Source organism: Bufo bufo, chromosome 3 (genome assembly GCF_905171765.1).
Source record: "Bufo bufo chromosome 3, aBufBuf1.1, whole genome shotgun sequence".
Taxonomy (NCBI): domain Eukaryota; kingdom Metazoa; phylum Chordata; class Amphibia; order Anura; family Bufonidae; genus Bufo; species Bufo bufo.
The window spans coordinates 308,094,988-308,115,207 of NC_053391.1; the positions used below are offsets into that span (position 1 = coordinate 308,094,988).

The 20,220-nt window shown below is 46.0% G+C and overlaps 1 protein-coding gene across 1 annotated transcript in view; it reads right to left on the reverse strand.

Annotated features, from left to right (window-relative positions):
• The window catches only part of CRYBG2 (crystallin beta-gamma domain containing 2), a 109,570-nt gene that overhangs the window by 12,345 nt on the left and 77,005 nt on the right, over positions 1-20,220 (reverse strand). Inside the window, exons 16-17 of the mRNA XM_040424243.1 lie at positions 5,413-5,552; positions 5,169-5,292 (exon numbers count right to left, since the gene is read on the reverse strand). Of these exons, the coding sequence (XP_040280177.1) occupies positions 5,169-5,292; positions 5,413-5,552 (264 nt within the window). The remainder of the gene's footprint in view (positions 1-5,168; positions 5,293-5,412; positions 5,553-20,220) is intronic.

Below are 20,220 nucleotides of genomic sequence, written 5' to 3' on the forward strand. Positions count from 1 at the left end.
TGCTGGTGACAGCAGCGACATTACCTGCGCTACATCTCCTGTATAACGTTTGCGCATCATAAATATCAGTGACATTCAGTTTAATTAATTTGCGCATACACTTACAAAACCTGCGCTACTGTACGTGTGACATACTTGCAAGCATATATACCATTTAATATGCGCAAGGAGAGCAGTAAGGGACAGGGAAGTGACTGTGCTGCTGATGGTGCACGCAGGGGCCGTGGCCCTGGGCGCGGTGAAACTGTGCCTGCTGCCAGAGCACAAGAAACACACTCATCCACGATACCTAGCTTCATGTCCCACTTTGCAGGGCAGCGCAGGACACCACTCTCGAAGTCACACCAGTGCGACCAGGTGGTCGGTTGGATTGCAGCAGATAATGCTTTCAGTCGGTTAAGCACCAGTCTTCCACAAAGTCAAGTCTCAGTAGCCAAGAGTCTGGTAAACAGAATACTCACCCTGCTCCTTCTTCCTCCCACCATGGAGAGTCTTGGCAATAAAGTGATCCCACACTTAGATATTCCGAGGAACTCTTTTCATCGCCATTACTTGATTTGGCCCTCTCGCCAAGCCCGCTTGAAGAGGGACATGAGGAGATCTTGTGCACCGATTCCCAAACTCTTGAGCATCCACAGTCAGAAAAAGATGACGGTGGGGAACGGCAATTAGTGTTTCACGAGGTGGATGATTATGATGAGACACAGTTGCCAATAAGTCAACCGCAATTCGTGTCTCAAGAGGTTCATGATGAGGATGAGACACAGTTGTCTATAAGTGAGGTTCTTGTTAGGTCAACAAGTCAGGAGGATGACCAGAGTGAGGAAGTGGAAGAGGAGGTGGTGGGCGATGAAATCACTGACCTAACCTGGGAAGGTGGCAAGCCAAGCGAGGACAGCAGTACAGAGGGAGAGGGATCCGCAGCACTGCAATAGGCTGGAAGAGGCAGTGGGGTAGCAAAAGGGAGAAGGCGGCCCACACGAAACAGGCCCGCAAATGTTGCCCGGAGCACCCCCTTGCAGCAATCTCCCTTGCCAAGGGGTAGGTGTTCCGCAGTCTGGCGCTTTTTTGAGGATAAAAGAATTGTCATTTGCAACCTGTGCCGTACCAAAATGAGAAGGGGCGTGAACACTAGCAACCTCACCACCACCAGCATCATCCGCCACATGGCATCAAAGCACCCTAATAGGTGGGCCGAATGCCTGGGTCCACAATCAGTGTCTGCGGGTCACACCACTGCCTCCTCTTCCCCTGAGTTACGTGCTGGCCAATCCCCTGTCCAAGACGCAGGCCTGGATGCCTCCCGCCCTGCACCTGGACCTTTGCAAGCACCATCAGCTAGCACATCCACTTCTGTGTCCCAGCGCAAGATACAGATGTCCATACCTCAGGCCTTTGAACGAAAGCGCAAATACCCAGCCACCCACCCACAGGCCATAGCACTAAATGCTCACCTTTCCAAATTGCTGACCAACACAGTTATTGGGAAGGTCCACTTAACCACTAACACGTGGACAAGTGCTTTTGCCCAGGGACGCTACATTTCCCTGACTGGGTGAATGTTGTGGAGGCCGGGAGCGAGTCGTACCCTGGGATGGCACAGATGCTACCGACGCCAAGGATTGCTGGCCCTACTTCTATCAGGATTTCCACCACCACCTACATTAGTGGCTGCAACCCCCCTTCTCCACCTCCTCCTCCACTTCCACCTCTGAATTCTCATCTTGCAGCCATCAGTCAGTCATCAGTCAGTAGATGAAAGCAGTGTAGCACTGCAGTGGGGAAGCGGCCACAGGCCGAGCTGAAACTAATTTGCTTAGGTAACAAACAGCACACCGCCGCAGAGCTGTGGCAGGGTATAAGGGACCAGACTGAGCTGTGGCTCTCGCCACTCAACCTACAACCAGGCATGGTTGTGTCTGATAATGGCCGTAACTTGGTGGCGGCTTTGGAGCATGGCAAGCTCACACACATATTATGCCTAGCCCATGTGTTCAACATAGTGGTTCAGCGGTTTCTCAAAACCTACCCCAATTTGCCTGAGCTACTGGTGAAGGTGCGCCACGTGTGTGCCCATTTCCGAAAGTCATCTACAGCTGCCGCCGGTCTTGCAACGCTGCAGCAGCGCTTGCAATTGCCAGCTCACCGACTGTTGTGCGACGCGAGCATGCGCTTAAACTCCACATTCCATATGTTGGCCAGGCTTTGTGAGCATCAGAGGGCAGTAGTGGAATATCAGCTGCAACATGGTCGTCCCCTTTCCAGTCAGCCTCCGCTCTTCACAAGCGATGAGTGGGCATGGGTGTCTGACCTCTATGAGGTTTTACGCAACTTTGAGGAATCAACACAGATGGTGAGCGGCGATGCCGCTATTGTCACCGTAACCATCCCACTTCTGTGTCTACAGAAACGCTTGCTGCTCACAATGAAGGCGGATGCTTTGCATGTGGAAGAGGTGGAAATGGGGTAAGACAGTACACAGGGTGATAGCCAGACCACCCTCAGTTTGTCTTCTCAGCGCGAATTTGATGATGAGGAGGAGCTGGAGACGGTTGCCTCCGCTACAGAAGGTAGTACCCATAGCAGGTTTATTCCATCTGTTCAGCGTAGATGGGCCTAGGAGGATGAGGAGAATGAGAGTCATCCTCCTGACGAGGACAGCAAAGTCTTGTCTGTTGGAACTCTGGCACACATGGCTGACTTTATGTTATGCTGCCTTTCCCGTGACCCTCGCGTTATACGCATTTTGGCCAACACCGATTACTGGTTGTTCACCCTTCTCGACCCCCGCTACAAAGAGAACTTCTCATCTCTCATTCCTGTGGTGGAGAGGACTAGCAAAATGGTGCAATACCGGAAGGTCTTTTTGGAAAAATTGCTCCAAAAATTTCCAGCTGAAAACGCTGGCAGCAGAGTACGTAGTTCCTTGGGCAACTGAAGAGGGGAGACGAGGGGAAAATACACGGCAGTTCCAACAGAGGCAGGGCAACACTCTCCAAGGTCTGGGACAGTTTCATGACACCCCGCCAGCACCCTCACCCTGATGCACGGCCTAGTGTCACAAGGAGGGAAAAGTTTTGGAAGATTGTGAAGGAGTACGTAGCAGACCTCAGCATCCTCAGTGATCACTCTTTGCCTTACAACTATTGGGTGTCCAAGCTGGACACGTGAGACGAACTGGCGCTCTACACCTTGGAGGTGCTGGCCTGCCCTGATGCCAACGTTTTGTCAGAGCAGGTATTTAGTGCTGCTGGGAGCATAATAACTGATAAGCGCATCCGCCTGTCAACTGAAAATGCTGACAGGTTGACTCTTATCAAAATGAACAAGGCCTGGATTGCCCCTGACTTCTCTACTCCACCAGAGGAAAGCAGCTGAACATAAAGGCACTCTAAATGTGGCTTTTATGGTGTATTGAATACACTGTATTCCCATGCACCCCTTCCACCACAAAAAAGGGTATATGGTTCAATATTCCTTTTCTCAGCCTCCTGCCCCTCCTGCTCCTCCATCATATCAATATGCTTATTAGGCTGCCCTCGCTCCTAATGTTTTAGAGGGTCACCAGCAGGCCCTCGACTTTAGTATTTTAGATGGTAAGATCAGCAGCAGGCCCTCGCCCCAAATGTTTTTAGAGGGTAAGCTCACCAGCAGACCCTCACCCCTAATTCTTTAGATGGTCAGATCAGCAGCAGGCCCTCGTCCATAATGTTTTAGATGGTCAGATCAGCATCAGACCCTTACCCCTAATGTTTTAGATGGTCAGATCAGCAACAGACCCTCACCCCTAATATTTTAGATGGTCAGCTCAGCAGCAGACCCTCACCCCTAATTTTTTTTACATGGTCAGATCAGCAGCAGGGCCTCGCCCCTAATGTTTTAGATGGTCAGCTCAGCAGCAGACCGTCACCCCTAATGTTTTAGAAGGTCAGATCAGCAGCAGACCGTCACTCCTAATTATTTTACATGGTTAGCTTAGCAGCAGACCCTCACCTATAATTGTTTAGATGATCAGATCAGCAGCAGGCCCTCATCCCTAATGTTTTAGATGTTCAGCTCAGCAGCAGACCCTCACCCCTAATATTTTAGAAGGTCAGGACAGCAGCAGACCCTCACCCCTAATGTTTAGATGGTCAGATCAGCAGCAGACCCTCAGCCCTAATTTTTTAGGTGGTCAGCTCAGCAGCAGACCCTCACCCCAAATTTTTTAGATGGTCAGATCAGCAGCAGGCCCTCGCCCCTAATGTTTTAGAGGGTCAGCTCAGCAGCAGACCCTCGCCCCTAATGTTTTAGAGGGTCAGCACAGCAGCAGACCCTCACCCCTACTTTTTTAGATGGTCAGCTCAGCAGCAGACCCTCACCCCTAATTTTTTAGATGGTTAGATCAGCAGCAGGGCCATGCCACTAATGATTTAGAAGGTCAGCTCAGCAACAGACCCTCACCTCTAATTTTTTAGATGGGCAGATCAGCAGCAGGCCCTCACCCCTAATGTTTTAGAGGGTCACCAGGAGGCCCTTGCTCCTAATGTTTTTGAGGGTCACCAGCAGGCCATCAATCATAATTTTTCAAGGGTGTGTGTGATGCCCTCCTTTATGTGTAATAAAGGGTGTATTGGAGTGCCGATTCCTTGTAATTTTTGGCAGCCCTTTCACTTAGTGCATAGGCTTTATGAGTGTAGCAGTCCCACTACCTGGACAATTGTACCACAATGTGAATGAGGCCCTCCTTTATGTGATATACAGGTTGTGTCGGAGTGCCTCTTCCTTGTAATTTTTGGCAGCATTTGCACTTTTTTACAAGTAAATATACAGGAAAGAATGTTTCCTAAGAATATTTCCTCTAAAATCGATTTTATCTTCGGTTTGGTGCGTATTATTGTCAGTCTGTAAAAGTGGCGTACTACTCGGACAACACATCAATTTCTGACCTTTTCCTATGAACCAGACACCCTCCCCTTTTTAGAGCGGAGGGTGCCTGGTTTAATGCTCGGGTTCTCCCATTGACTTCCATTGTGCTCGGGTGCTCTGTAGAGCACCCGAGCATCCCAAAGTGTTCTACTTGAGCACCCGAGCACTTTGGTGCTCGATCAACACTAATAGGCACATGTAAGTTTGTCAGGAAATAATTTGGGGCTGATTACAGATTACTGTATTTGCAGTGACCTTACCTGTCTAATAGGACAGAGTGATCCGATTCTCTGGGTGCCACTGAACAGCAACCAGTTGGTGATTTGTGTCTGTTGTAAAAGCCACTGTCTACCACGAAAATCACTGTGCTCATAAAGCACCCATCTGCATCAGCAAAAAGAACACATTTTATAACCAGAGATAACATATGAAGTAGTCTTGTATACTTTATGAGATGGAATATAGCATAAAGGGCGGCAAATAAACTAGTAAAGAATCACTCACATTCCACTCGCCACTTTAACAGACATCACATGGTTGTTGTATCCTTCACCTTGCAGGCTCCGAACTGTGCCAGTGAATTCTAGCTCCTTGCCTTCAAATCTCTCTAAGCCATGAAGTGATATGGAGGGAATTGAAAAATACTGCAAAAGAAACAGCAGCAATAAGTATAAAATAACTGCCTGTTATTAAAGTGTAAACATATAGTATGTCCATAGTACGGCTGATTGCTCCCGCGACAGGTGGCAGGAGATCGGTGAGACTGGCAACACATGGTTTGATCTGACATGTTTTCCGTTTGGATCAAATGACGTCTTGTGTTGTTTCTGGTACTTACCACACCTTCTTTACCCAGGTGTGGCTATTAGGGTCATTTAACCTTCTCTATTTATAGTTGCTTCTCCCACAATGCTGTGCGGTTTATAGCTTCTGTTTGGACCTTTGGATAGATTGTGGTTGGATCTCGGCTGAGTTCCTGGTGCTTCCATTGCTCCTTTGTAGTTAAGTCTTTCCTTTCCCTTTTATATTTTGTTTGGGTTCTGTGTGTTGCATTTTCCGATTGTTTGTATTAGGCCTGAAGGAGACTTCTGTTCGTCCTTCCTTTTGGAGGAACAGGTAGTCTCGTCCCTGCCATTAGTACCAGGGTCCAATAGGGCTTGATAGGACTTTAGGTATTCCTGCGTATGAACTCACCTACCTTTGAGGTGTGTTCATACTGGTAGTCAGTCAGGATTTTGGTTAGGGTTTTCACTAGGAGGTGTCAATTTTCCTTCCCTAGTTCTCAGGCCTGATTCCCTGTTCCCCCTTCCTTCCTATGCTCGGTATGGTGTTTCCCAGAAGCGTGACACTGATAGATCTGGTTTTGATTCATGATGCACTAAAACAGGCAAAGGCATTGTAACGGTCGCGTACACACACAGGGGGGAGGGAAGTGACCACTGCGCTCCACCCTTACCCCTGGCCCTGCCTACTTGCCTCGCGAGTCCTAATGACAGGGGACAACTGGACGGCAATCCCTAACTTGGAGTAAGTGCAGGGATGACAGACAGACAAACAACAGGACGTGAACGGACCGAGTCAATACCAGGAAAGCTGCAAAGTACAAATGGAGCAAGCAGAGAATTGTCAGGAGAAGCCGGGGTCATAAATACCAGGAGAGCAGAGAAGTACAAGAGGAGTCCTAAGAGAGTAGTCAGGTGGGAGCCGAGGTCACAATACCAGGACGGATGCGCAGTACAGGAGGATCAGGCAAAAGGATGGTCAAGGAACAGGATCAGGTAAGTATTCAGCAGTCCAACAAATAGCCAGGAACCTAGAAATTAACAGGCAACCTGTAGCCAGCAGGCTGCCTGTATTTATAGTGGGGAGTGAGGGTCATGTGACGTGGCCAGCGTCACATGACCGACAGACCAACCAGTTGAGCACCGAGTGATCAGCTCGGCGCTCAAGGCAGACTTAGGAGCAAGGAGCCACCCAGCTAGTAAAGACGCCCTGGGAATGAGGTCAAACACAGAACCTCATTCCAAAAGCTAAGCAACAGTTCTGCGGGCAATGGGGGACCGAGTGCACCTTCGGAACCCCGTGACAGTACCCCCCCTTTTACGAGGGGCCACCGGACCCAAGACCTCAGGCGATGGCTTTTCAGGGCGTTCTAAATGAAATTTACGAACAAGTCTAGGAGCATGACCCTCCCTGGCAGGTACCCAAGATCTCTCTTCAGGTCCATACCCCTTCCAGTGAATCAGGTACTGCAAGGAATTACGCACCTTCCTGACATCCACTATTTTAGACACCACATACTCGACAGCATCATTAACAAGAACTGGCGGAGGCGAGGCTTTTGATGGTACTACCGGTTCAAAATATTTTTTAAGCAGAGATTTATGGAACACATTATGAATGTGGAATGACTCAGGCAGCTCCAACCTAAAAGATACCGGGTTAATCACTTCCGTGATCTTATATGGTCCAATAAAACGAGGAGAAAATTTTTTAGAAGTTACCTTGAGAGATAGATTCTTGGAGGACAACCATACTTTATCCCCAACCTGAAAGTTTACCCCCCTTGAACGTCTCCTATCGGCCTTGAGTTTTTGAGAACATTGAGCCTTTTCTAGGTTCGATTGAACCCGGGCCCAAACTGTGCACAGTTCGGAGGAGAGTTTATCAGCTTCAGGGTTAGAGGAGGAGACGGACGACCCAGAATGAAAACGGGGATGAAAACCATGGTTACAAAAGAAAGGGGAGACCCCAGCAGAAGAATTGACACGGTTATTCAGAGCAAATTCAGCCAACGGAAGGAATTTGACCCATATTTGCTGGTCATCAGCAACATACAACCTCAGGAATTGTTCCACAGACTGATTAAGGCGTTCAGTCTGCCCATTACTCTCAGGATGGTAGGCGGAAGAAAAAGACAACAAAATTTTACATCTTTGACAGAAGGCCCTCCAGAATTTGGACACAAACTGCACACCCCTGTCCGAAACAATATTTTCCGGGATACCATGCAATCGAACAATTTCTTTCACAAAAATAGACGCCAGGGTTTTGGCATTCGGGAGTTTAGACAGGGGAATGAAATGGACCATCTTGCTAAACCTATCCACCACTACCCACACTACAGTCTTACCCTCCGCCAGCGGTAGGTCAGTTATAAAGTCCATCGAGATATGGGACCAGGGTCTACTGGGAATGGGTAGGGGTCGTAGGTTACCAGCAGGGCGAGTCCTAGGTGTCTTGGACCTGGCACAAACCTCACAGGCTGACACATAGGACTTGACATCCGTAGTTAGAGTGGGCCAACAATAAGATCTAGAAACCAGATCCTTAGTGCCCTCAACACCCGGATGTCCACAAAAGGCAGAATCGTGACACTCACCCAACAGCTGGAGACGAAATTGTACGGGAACAAACAACTTATCTGTTGGGGTGGATACCGGTGCCAGATGTTGTTCCGACCTAATGCGAGCCGAGATATCCTGGGTAAGAGCTGCTAAGAAGATTTTTGCTGGTAGGATGGATTCAGGTGGTACCTCAGTAGGTTGAAAAGCCTGGAAGCTCCGAGATAATGCGTCCGCCTTCACATTTTTACTTCCCGGCCTGAACGTGATGGAAAAATCAAAACGAGTAAAAAACAGAGCCCATCTGGCTTGACGGGGATTCAACCTCTTAGCAGACTCGAGAAACATAAGGTTTTTATGGTCAGTGACAACAGTTACACAATGCCTTGCCCCCTCCAGAAAATGCCTCCACTCCTCAAATGCCCATTTAATGGCCAGCAGCTCCCTATTCCCTATGTCGTAGTTTCTCTCCGTGGGAGAGAATTTCCTGGAGAAGAAGGCACATGGTCTCAGATTAGTGAGGCTGGCAGGACCTTGTGAAAGGACTGCTCCTGCGCCGTCCTCGGACGCATCCACCTCCACAATAAAAGGTTTCTCCTGATCAGGCTGGATCAGAATGGGAGCGCTACTGAATGCCTTTTTTAATTTTTCAAATGAAGAAATGGCCTCAGTAGACCAATTCTCCAAATCCGCCCCTTTCTTAGTAAGGTCGGTCAACGGTTTAGCAATTACGGAAAAATTCATAATAAATTTACGATAGTAATTGGCGAAACCTAAGAACCGTTGTAAGGCCTTTAAGGATGAAGGTCTTACCCATTCCTTAATTGCTAGTACCTTACCAGGATCCATCTTGAAGGCGTGAGGGGTCAGAACATGCCCTAGAAACAGAATCTCCTGCACACCAAAGACACATTTCTCTTGTTTAGCGGATAGCTGATTCTCCCTCAACACCTCTAATACTTGTCTAACATGAGACACATGGGATTCGAAGGCAGGAGATAATATCAAAATGTCGTCAAGATAGACAATAACAAATTTACCTAAGAACTCCCTAAGAATGTCATTCATGAAGTTTTGGAACACAGCTGGGGCATTGCTGAGTCCAAAAGGCATCACCTGATATTCAAAGTGTCCTACCGGAGTATTGAACGCCGTCTTCCATTCGTCTCCCTCCTTGATTCGGATTAGATTGTATGCTTCTTTCAGGTCAATTTTGGAAAACCAGGTTGCCCCCAGGACCTGGTTAAATAAATCCGGAATCAATGGGAGGGAGTATCTATTCTGGACAGTGATTTTATTTAATCTCCGGTAATCGATAAATGGCCTAAGACCACCATCTTTTTTCTTAACGAAGAAAAACCCCGCCCCCATAGGAGAGACAGAAGGTCTAATATGCCCTTTACCAAGGCTCTCCTTAATATAATCTTCCATGGCCTTGCGTTCGGGCATAGAAAGATTATAAATTCGTCCTTTAGGAAACTTGGCCCCCTCTACTAGCTCTATGGTACAATCATAAGGTCTATGGGGGGGTAGAACCTCCGGGGTTGGTGATGAGAATACATCAGAATATTCTCTAACAACAGAGGGTAAAGTATCAGACTTTACTGAGACCCCAGCCTGTACCACGGACAGGCACGAGTCACACTTAGGCCCCCATCTCACCAACTCCCCATTGGACCAATCTATAGTGGGGTTATGTAGTCGGAGCCAAGGCAACCCTAGTACCACCTCAGCAGGTAGGTTCTCCAGGACTAGAAGCGAACATCTCTCTGAGTGGCACACACCCACGGTTAGAGAAATCTCCGAGGTACATAAGCTCACCGTACCACCAATAAGAGGAGTAGCATCAATAGCCATGACATGGATAGGAGTTGGTAAGGCAAACATAGGAATACCCAATCTAACAGCATACTCAGAGTCAATAAAGCTAGCCGCTGAGCCAGAATCAATAAAGGCCTTACCCGGCCATTTATCTACTCCCAGAGAAATCGTAATGGGTACCGAAAGCTTACATTTAGAAAATTCAGGGTGTACCTGGTCTTTAGGTTGCCTTGCCTTAGGAGACTTGACAGAGAGGACCTTCTTAGGACACTGGTTGATCCAATGGTCAGAATCTCCACAGTAAAAGCATTCTCCACGTCTGCGGCGAAGATTCCCTCAGGTCATGCCAACCTGCATGGGTTCCTCGGTGGAGACCTCAGCATTGTCTCTGGGATAGGCCTCTGGCTGGACCACCATCTGGGAAGAGAACTGTTGTTCCTGTCGTCTCTCTCTAACCCGTCGGTCAAGTCGGACAACAAGGGTCATCATCTCCTCTAAGGTCTCTGGAAGTTGATAACTGACCAGAAGATCCTTTAATTTATCAGACAGACCTGACCTGAACTGACTCTTCAGGGCTGGTTCGTTCCATCCTGAGGGGACACACCACCTTCTGAATTGGGTGCAATAATCCTCCGCTGGTAAATTGCCCTGAACCAGTGCCTTTAGAGCCGTCTCGGCTACTAGAGCCCTGTCTGGTTCATCATAGAGGGTACCTAGGGCCTGAAAGAACCCCTCCACAGAATATAAACAACTGGCGCCAGCAGGTAAAGAGAACGCCCAGTCCTGGGGATCACCCTGTAATCGGGAAATGATAATGCCCACGCGTTGACTCTCGGGGCCAGAGGACACGGGGCGCAAACGGAAGTAAAGTTTGCAACTCTCCTTAAAAGAGAGAAACTTCTTCCGGTCTCCAGAAAAGGTTTCTGGGAGCTTAATCTGGGGCTCAAAATGCGGACTGGAGGCCTGAGGAGTGGAAGAGCCTTGCCCTAACTCAAAAGAGCTGAGTTTTTCCCCTAACTCCTGCACCATCTGCGTCAGATTAGAGACATAGTCAGTCAGGGTCACCAGAGGATTCATAATACCATGGTTATTGGGCCTGTTAATCTGTAACGGTCGCGTACACACACACACAGGGGGGAGGGAAGTGACCACTGCGCTCCACCCTTACCCCTGGCCCTGCCTACTTGCCTCGCGAGTCCTAATGACAGGGGACAACTGGACGGCAATCCCTAACTTGGAGTAAGTGCAGGGATGACAGACAGACAAACAACAGGACGTGAACGGACCGAGTCAATACCAGGAAAGCTGCAAAGTACAAATGGAGCAAGCAGAGAATTGTCAGGAGAAGCCGGGGTCATAAATACCAGGAGAGCAGAGAAGTACAAGAGGAGTCCTAAGAGAGTAGTCAGGTGGGAGCCGAGGTCACAATACCAGGACGGATGCGCAGTACAGGAGGATCAGGCAAAAGGATGGTCAAGGAACAGGATCAGGTAAGTATTCAGCAGTCCAACAAATAGCCAGGAACCTAGAAATTAACAGGCAACCTGTAGCCAGCAGGCTGCCTGTATTTATAGTGGGGAGTGAGGGTCATGTGACGTGGCCAGCGTCACTTGACCGACAGACCAACCAGTCGAGCACCGAGTGATCAGCTCGGCGCTCAAGGCAGACTTAGGAGCAAGGAGCCACCCAGCTAGTAAAGCCGCCCTGGGAATGAGGTCAAACACAGAACCTCATTCCAAAAGCTAAGCAACAGTTCTGCGGGCAATGGGGGACCGAGTGCACCTTCGGAACCCCGTGACAGGCATCCTTTCAGACACCAAGATGATGATGAAGGTCCTGAAAATCTATGGTAATAAGGCCTATACTTATTTCAAATTTATTTTATCTCATATTTGTATTTTTGGCTTACTGCAGAGGGAAATGTCATCAATATGCAGATTTATAGAAAACCAGTGGTGGTAAATTTTTTACTGCATGCCAGAAGTGGTGTGGTTAGCAGTCTTCCTGTAGGTGAATACTGTACATTAGGGCAAGGAGGATTTCTGGGGATGAAGCTACGTTTGATAGGGAATGTAAATATATTACAAATAGACAATGTAAGAGGGGTGGTATGGGCCCCCATTTGAGTAAAGCCAAGGGGATAGCACATACTAATTCTAAGATGATTTACTTGTGGAAAAAAACATATAAAGAAATAGCGACCCAAAAACATTTTTATTAATAAAAAATGTAATATATATTATAAATATTTAATAATAGCTACAGTGAGGGTTATAACAATATAGTGGAAATTAACAGAAAGTGTTTGGCCATATTATATAAAGATCGTACACTGCAGGATATTTTGTGGGACAAAATCTGCTTCTTTTTTTTATTCAGAAAATTACAAAATTACATATAATTAAGTAGTATTAAATAATATCTCATACATTATATAAATTCTCAAATGTTTATAATACATCTGTTATATCCCCCAATTCCAACCACTCCCACCATCACCATCGATGGACCCAACACCCTCAAACGTCTAAACCAGTATATTCACATACTTTATTCATTAAAGTTCTCTATTCCATAAAATCAGGGTTATTTTCTGATCCCCACCTGTTTACTATAAGGACTCTAGCTATTTGTAGACCAGTTAACCACCTGCATTTCTGTTAAGTGTTTTTGCATGGCAAGACCACTTGCTGTTATCTCACATATATATTTTTATTATAGCCAAATTTACCACCCTAACTCCTCCCACAGTTTTTACACTACATAGACAGTAATATACCGAAACGTGCGGATTGTTCCCAATTGGTGTGCTATTACTTTGTGGAACGTTTCGCTGAATGGTTAACGAAATATCGGGGTTTTTGTGTCAAAATTGGTCCCATAGGAATGAATGGCGGAATGTTCAAAACTAGAGTGGGAGCTGACAAATCAGGACATGATTTCTAAACTGCCACCACTCCTTCATTTTCAAGCCCACCTACACAAATCCTATATCAAACCGTTCAGCTATCTCTGCTGCCACTAACATTGTCCACGGCTAAGCCATAGTCCTGATAGTTTTCACAATATGACCATTTGTTAACTCATGCCACCCATTGACATTCCTTGAAACTCCACTCTAGCCACCTCAAATTTGAAGAGCAATTTCTAAACTGCGACTGTGCCTTCATACTATGCATCAAAATGTAGGTCTGGGTCTTGTGATTCTCACAATATAAAGCTCTTCGCTGTAGGATTTATAATTTTTAAGCTACCACTGTTTGAAGATGGCAACCGCCAGTGAAGTGACCTCTCTTTACTGCTGGGACTGGGGTGTGCTTTCTATTGCTGTGTCTGTACAGAAGTCTGAAGGGGTCTTGTCTCTATAGGAACAGAGGTGGGCAGGGTTGTCATGTGACTACTCCTCTAAAGATGCTTGCTGCAATGCATGCTGGGATATTTACTTTCACTTTACAGCTGCTCTGCCCACATAGCTGGTCTGAGGAAGCTCATGAACATGTCACGGTGAACAGATTAGAAAAATTACATATAGCCAGCACATTTAGCATGATATAAATACTTCATAGTTTGGGCTGTTGTCTGGGGCACTTTGGATTTTTGATACTTAGGGTGGCCAACCCCTTTAAAAGTTTGGAAATAAGTTTTATACAGTAGAGAGTATTTGAGGTGTTTCAACTAGCTACATTTACGAAAATAAATTAGAGCTGTGTGAATATCATCATGCCATCTAAAGGGAAGAGATCTAAAGCTGCAAAGATACGCTGGACTAAACTGGAGCTTTCATACCCACACTTTCGGGATCCAGAGCCCCACAGCAGCATAGTGGAAATGGAGTGAGCTGAAAAATCAGGACATGATTTCTAAACTGCCACCACTCCCTCATTTTCAAGCCCACCTACACAAATCGGCTGCTTGCTAATGTTTTTATAAATATACCGTATATTTCGCTTTATAAGACGCACCTGATGATAAGACGCACCTAGGTTTTTAAAGAGGAAAATAAGAAAAATATATTTTGAACCAAAAGGTGTGCTTTTAGTAGGTTTTGGTGGTCGGTGGATGCCGCACTGTTATGGGGGATCTGTGGATGCCGCACTGTTATGGGGGTATCTGTGGATGACACTGATGGGGGATCTGTGGATGACACTGATGGGGGATCTGTGGATGACACTGATAAGGGATCTGTGGATGACACTGATGGGGGATCTGTGGATGACACTGATGGGGGATCTGTGGATGACACTGATGGGGGATCTGTGGATGACACTGATGGGGGATCTGTGGATGACACTGATGGGGGATCTGTGGATGACACTGATGGGGGATCTGTGGATGACACTGATGGGGGATCTGTGGATGACACTTATGTCATCCACAGATCCCCATAAGTGTCATCTACAGATCCCCCATCAGATGCATCAGTGTGGAGGGAGGAGGCGGAGACACTCATGGCGGGGCCCGGTGCAGTGACTCTACTCTAATACACCGGGCTCCGCAACTGTTAAATACATTCAATCCGATCTATATCTAAATGTATACCGCACTGTTCGGTACTTACTGTAGTACCGTAAGTATAGCATTAAGACGGCGCAGACGGCAGCTCCTTCGGTCATGCGCCGCCTGCCCCAGCTCCCTCCTCATGCGCCGCCTGCCTGCTTATCTCACTTTATGAATGAACAGGCAGACGGGGCAGGCGGCGCATGACCGAGGGAGCTGCGGCAGGCGGCGCATGAGCAGGGAGCTGCCGCAGGCGGCGCATGACCGAGGGAGCTGCGGCAGGCGGCACATGACTGAGGGAGCTGCGGCAGGCGGCGCATGACCGAGGGAGCTGCCGGTCTGCGCCGTCTTAATGCTATACTTACGGTACTACAGTAAGTACCGAACAGTGCGGTATACATTTAGATATAGATCGGATTGAATGTATTTAGCAGTTGCGGGGCCCGGTGTATTAGAGTAGAGTCACTGCATCGGCCTCGCCATGAGTGTCCCCGCCTCCTCCCTCCACACTGATACTTCGCTGGCCGCGCTGTGCAGCATAGCGGCCAGCGAAGTATCCGCTTTATAAGACGCACGGCCATTTTACCCCCACTTTTGGGGGGGGAAAAGTGCGTCTTATAAAGCAAAAAATACGGTATGTTTTAATGTAACTGTGAAGCACTTTGGGCAACAACATTGCAATTAAATGTGCTATATAAATAAATAAAAGTTTTAATGCATTTCTCACTCTATCAAGCTTGCCATGTGCACTTTTTAAATTTGATCAATCAATTGGTTAGTGTAATGTTTACTATGTTTATTCACTCCAAACACTCCACACAGTTACTCTGCCCACTCGATAAAGTTACTCTGCCCAGTCCAGCCTTTCACAGTTACTCCAGCCACTCCAACCACACAACAGTTACTTAAGCCCCTCCACCCAGTTACTCCGCTCACTCACTCCAGTTGTAGACTACTGGTGGAAGCAAGAACACTTAACACAATTTCCCCAGAAATTGTAGCTTTTCTAGTTTAGCATTAATGTTATTAAGAAATAAACCAAAAACTGCCTGTTGTATATGAGATACCAATTTATATGTTGTACAACTACCCAATTCTATATAAATCTGCTGCCAGAAATTCTGGATATGCGGACAATTCCATAATAAATGACAATAACTTGCTGCCTCTCCGTGACATTTCAAACATCAGTGATCTTTATCTTTAAACATCTTGGAGAGCGATACGGGAGTATAATACAGTCGGGGTATAAATCCTAAATTGTATTAAACAATATTTACTAGAAATAGATGATTTTTTTATATTTTTATATATTTCTCCCCAATTAAGTGCGTTTTAACATCCTAACTCCTCCCATTTAGAAACACTATTAAATTTTATCACCAATTCTGCTTGAATTTTGTGATATATTTGTGAAATAGTGAGCAAGGTTCCGTTAGCCTTAAAACAGAATTCCATAAAGTTCTGTTCTTGAATATAAAAACAGTTTTTCTCCTTAGTGGAAGCATAAGCTTGTTGAATTAGAAAATATCTAAATTTACAAAGTGACGATAGTTCCACCCCCAGTAGTAGTTTCTCTAAGGGATTCAGCGTTCCTTGTGTCACTAACTGTGCAAATGTGGTTATACCTCTCTGAACCCAGTAATTTTGATCACATATTAAAGCAAAATCACCTAAGTGTATATTATTCCATAGCGGAGTGAATAGTAAAGCGTGAGTTATACCCAAAATTGTCCTAAGCTCATACCAGATACTCTGCAGCATATTACTTATAGGGCAGAGTTTCCCCTTAGTACCCAAATAACCAGCCTCCAATATACTAAAGATATCATTTGAGGGGCCTTTGTATCCTCTGGTAAGGAGCCGAAGAAGGTGATCTTCCCCTCCGTACATACACCATTGTAGTTGGGCTGCGATGTAATATCCCTGGAAAAAAGGGAGCGAAAGACCACCGTCTCCCTCTGCCAACCGGAGGAATTGTTGCTTTATTCTTACGTGTTTTCTGCCCCATATTAAATCGTTTAATAATTTTTCCAGTAACTTAAAAAAAGAGTCTTCAATCCATATTGGGCAAATAGTCAGAACATAAAGCGCAATACTCGTACATTGATGACATTACATGGAACAGGGCGGTTTAAAGGAAGGAGCACAGATTTGCTCCAGTTGGTCTTGTACCCTGATAATAATCCCAATCACTGAGGACAGACCCTTCCAACCTGATTTAAGAAAAAAAATAATATCATCCGCATATAAGCTAATCTTATCCTCTATCTCTCTTCCACCGAATCCTTCAATAGATTTATCCGCCCTGATCTTACAGGCTAAGGGTTCCAAAAACAGAGCGAGGACAGCCCTGCCTGGTACCGCGATGAAGAGGGAATGAATGCTTCTGAGCTAGCCCCATTGATATTAATGCTGGCCATTGAATGATGATAGAGTAGGTGAACCCAATCAATAAAATTTCTCCCCAGTCCCATCATTTCCATGACCCTCCAGAGGAAGGACCACTCCACCCTGTCAAACGCTTTAGCAGCATCAAGTGACAGTATGGAGCGGTCCTCCCCCTCCCCATACTGAATGTTAAAAAAAACTCTACGGATATTGGTTTTCAACTGACATTTGGGGATGAAACCTGTCTGATCCGGGTGCACCAGTTTATGTATCACCTTTTTAAGCCTGGCTTAAGTTTTGCCAAGATCTTATAATCCGTATTTAACAATAAGATTGGACAATAAGATCCAACCTCCATACTATCTTTCTCTTTTTTTAAGTATAAGTGTGATAGAGGTCTCCCTCAAAGAGGAGGGGAGGCTACCTGAAAGCCGGGAAGCATTTAATACTTGTAATAGGAACAGCAATACTCTATCTCCAAAGCGTCTATAAATCTCAAAAGGCAGTCCATCACTACCAGGGGCAGAATTCCCCTTAATATTCTTTATGACTTCCTGCAATTCGGTCAGAGAGATAGGATAATTTAATGCTGCACTATATTGTTCAGTCAATTCAGGAAGCACAAGCCTATCTAAATAAGGTCCTATTCTATCTTCCTTCCCTGCTAACTCAGACTGATATAAAGCAGAAAAATGCCTGGTAAATTCCGCTTCAATAACGTCCTGATTATAGGTTAAATTGCCGTTCCTTAGTCTCAAGCATCTAATGCTGATGTGCTCCCGTTGATTAGATATCACTGATGACAGTGACCTACCTGGTTTCCCTGATTCACAAAACGTTTTCTGACCTAAGAAGAAGATCTTAGGCCTCTTTCACACTTGCGTTGTCCGGATCCGGCGTGTACTCCACTTGCCGGAATTACACGCCGGATCCGGAAAAACGCAAGTGTACTGAAAGCATTTGAAGACGGAACCGTCTTCCAAATGCGTTCAGTGTTACTATGGCACCCAGGACGCTATTAAAGTCCTGGTTGCCATAGTAGGAGCGGGGAGCGGGGGAGCGGTATACTTACAGTCCGTGCGGCTCCCGGGGCGCTCCAGAATGACGTCAGAGCGCCCCATGCGCATGGATGACGTGTCCAATGCGATCACATGATCCATGCGCTTGGGGCGCCCTGACGTCACTCTGGACTTTAGCGTCCCGGCAGCCATGGTAACCACTCTGAAAAAGCTAAATGTCGGCTCCGGCAATGCGCCGAAACGACGTTTAGCTTAAGGCCGGATCCGGATCAATGCCTTTCAATGGGCATTAATTCCGGATCCGGCCTTGCGGCAAGTGTTACGGATTTTTGGCCAGAGCAAAAAGCGCAGCATGCTGCGGTATTTTCTCCGGCCAAAAAACGTTCCGTTCCGGAACTGAAGACATCCTGATGCATCCTGAACGGATTTCTCTCCATTCAGAATGCATTAGGATAATCCTGATCAGGATTCTTCCGGCATAGAGCCCCGACGACGGAACTCTATGCCGGAAGACAAGAACGCAGGTGTGAAAGAGCCCTTATGTTGGGCTTTCTGAGTTAAGTGAAGTAGATATTTATCGTTGTTGAATTACGACATTATTGTTGCAAATTTCTGTCTCTAGTCTCTCTCTAGTTTCCTCCAGAAGCTTCTCCGTTTAAACAAAGGCTGCTATCTTTGATTAATACAATCCCCATAAAAAATTATTTAAAAGCATCCCAGACAAAATGGATATGAGTAGATCCCATGTTCAATTCCCAGAATTCTACAATCTCTCTCCCAATATTCTCTTGATCACCTATTACCTGGATCCAGTACAGATTTAGTCTAAATGATCTAGTTACGTTCTTCATGCCTGACATCTCAAATGAAAGTAAAATCGGGGAATGATCGGAGATACCGTAGGCTTCATGAGTCATTTTTTTGATCCTATCCAAAAAATCTATACTAGCCAGAGCTAGATCTATCCGGGACATGGTGCTGTATGATCTACTATAACAAGAAAAAATTTTTTTGCCCCCGTAGAGACAATGCCAGACATCAACAAGCGCGATCTCTGGCAGATCCTATGCAACAGAGTGCTAGATCCAGATGCTCCCCCACACTGAGAGGAGAGGGATACCCTATATTTTTCTTTATTCAGAACACAGTTAAAGTCCCCCGTGACTAAAACTGGGCATTTGTCCCTGTTACAGATAAATTCAGCTAATTTACTAAGGGCATATAAGGAAAATGGGGGAGGTATATATAAAAAGGCCAGGATACATACTATATGATTCCACTGACCATATAAAAAAATAAATCTACCTTCTTGATCAATCAATTGATCAAAGGGTTCAAACTCGACCTGTTTATGAATTTATACGCTAATCCCACAGGAATAGGACGAATAGTACGAATGGTAATTATATTGAGCCAATTTTTTCTTAGAATAAATCGATTTTTCAGGTGTATAATGCGTTTCGAGCAGTCCTACTGTAGCAGGAAGATGTTTGGCTACTAAATCAAAGACTACTCTTTTTTTAACCTTATCGGCTAATCCCCGCACATTCCACGTTCTAATTCTGTGTGTGACGTGTGTTGAACAACAAAGTGGTCTAATTTGCCACCAATTTTCTGATTACCCTGTTGGATCCACCGATAGTGATGTACTCCCCAACCCCCCCCTCCCCCTCTACTTGGTTCACAAGGTAACACACACCTCATGAACCTCTTACACATAACCAAACCCGCCCCCATCCCCCTGGAGCCCAAGAAAAATAAAGACAACCTAAGTTCAAATTAGATCAAACATCTCCTATACCCTTGGAGTCTAACCACACCGATGCCTCAATTGGATTAAAGAAAAACATTACTGTATCTTTATAAATAATTCGTAATTTAGCTGGATATAACATAGCATATTTAATATTAGCATGTGCAAGCCGTTTTTTTATATCTCTATACTGTCTTCATTTGTCTTTCTCTCTTACGTCTCATAACAGTGTCTCTATCCTTTGTGCAAAGCATTTTCAATAGGAAGGGCCGCAGGGGGGGCTACCAACAAGGCTTTTTTTTCCCCCCGGAATTCTGTGGGCACATTCTACTGTAGAAGCAGAAGAAAAATGGTCCGTGCCCAAGGAATCTATTAACCATTTCTGAATAAATCCACCAGGGTCCTTATTCTTCACCCCTTCTTGTCCGTTTTGTGGAAAAGAATAGGCATTGTTGGGTCCGGATAAAAATGGATGCAACACTGACAT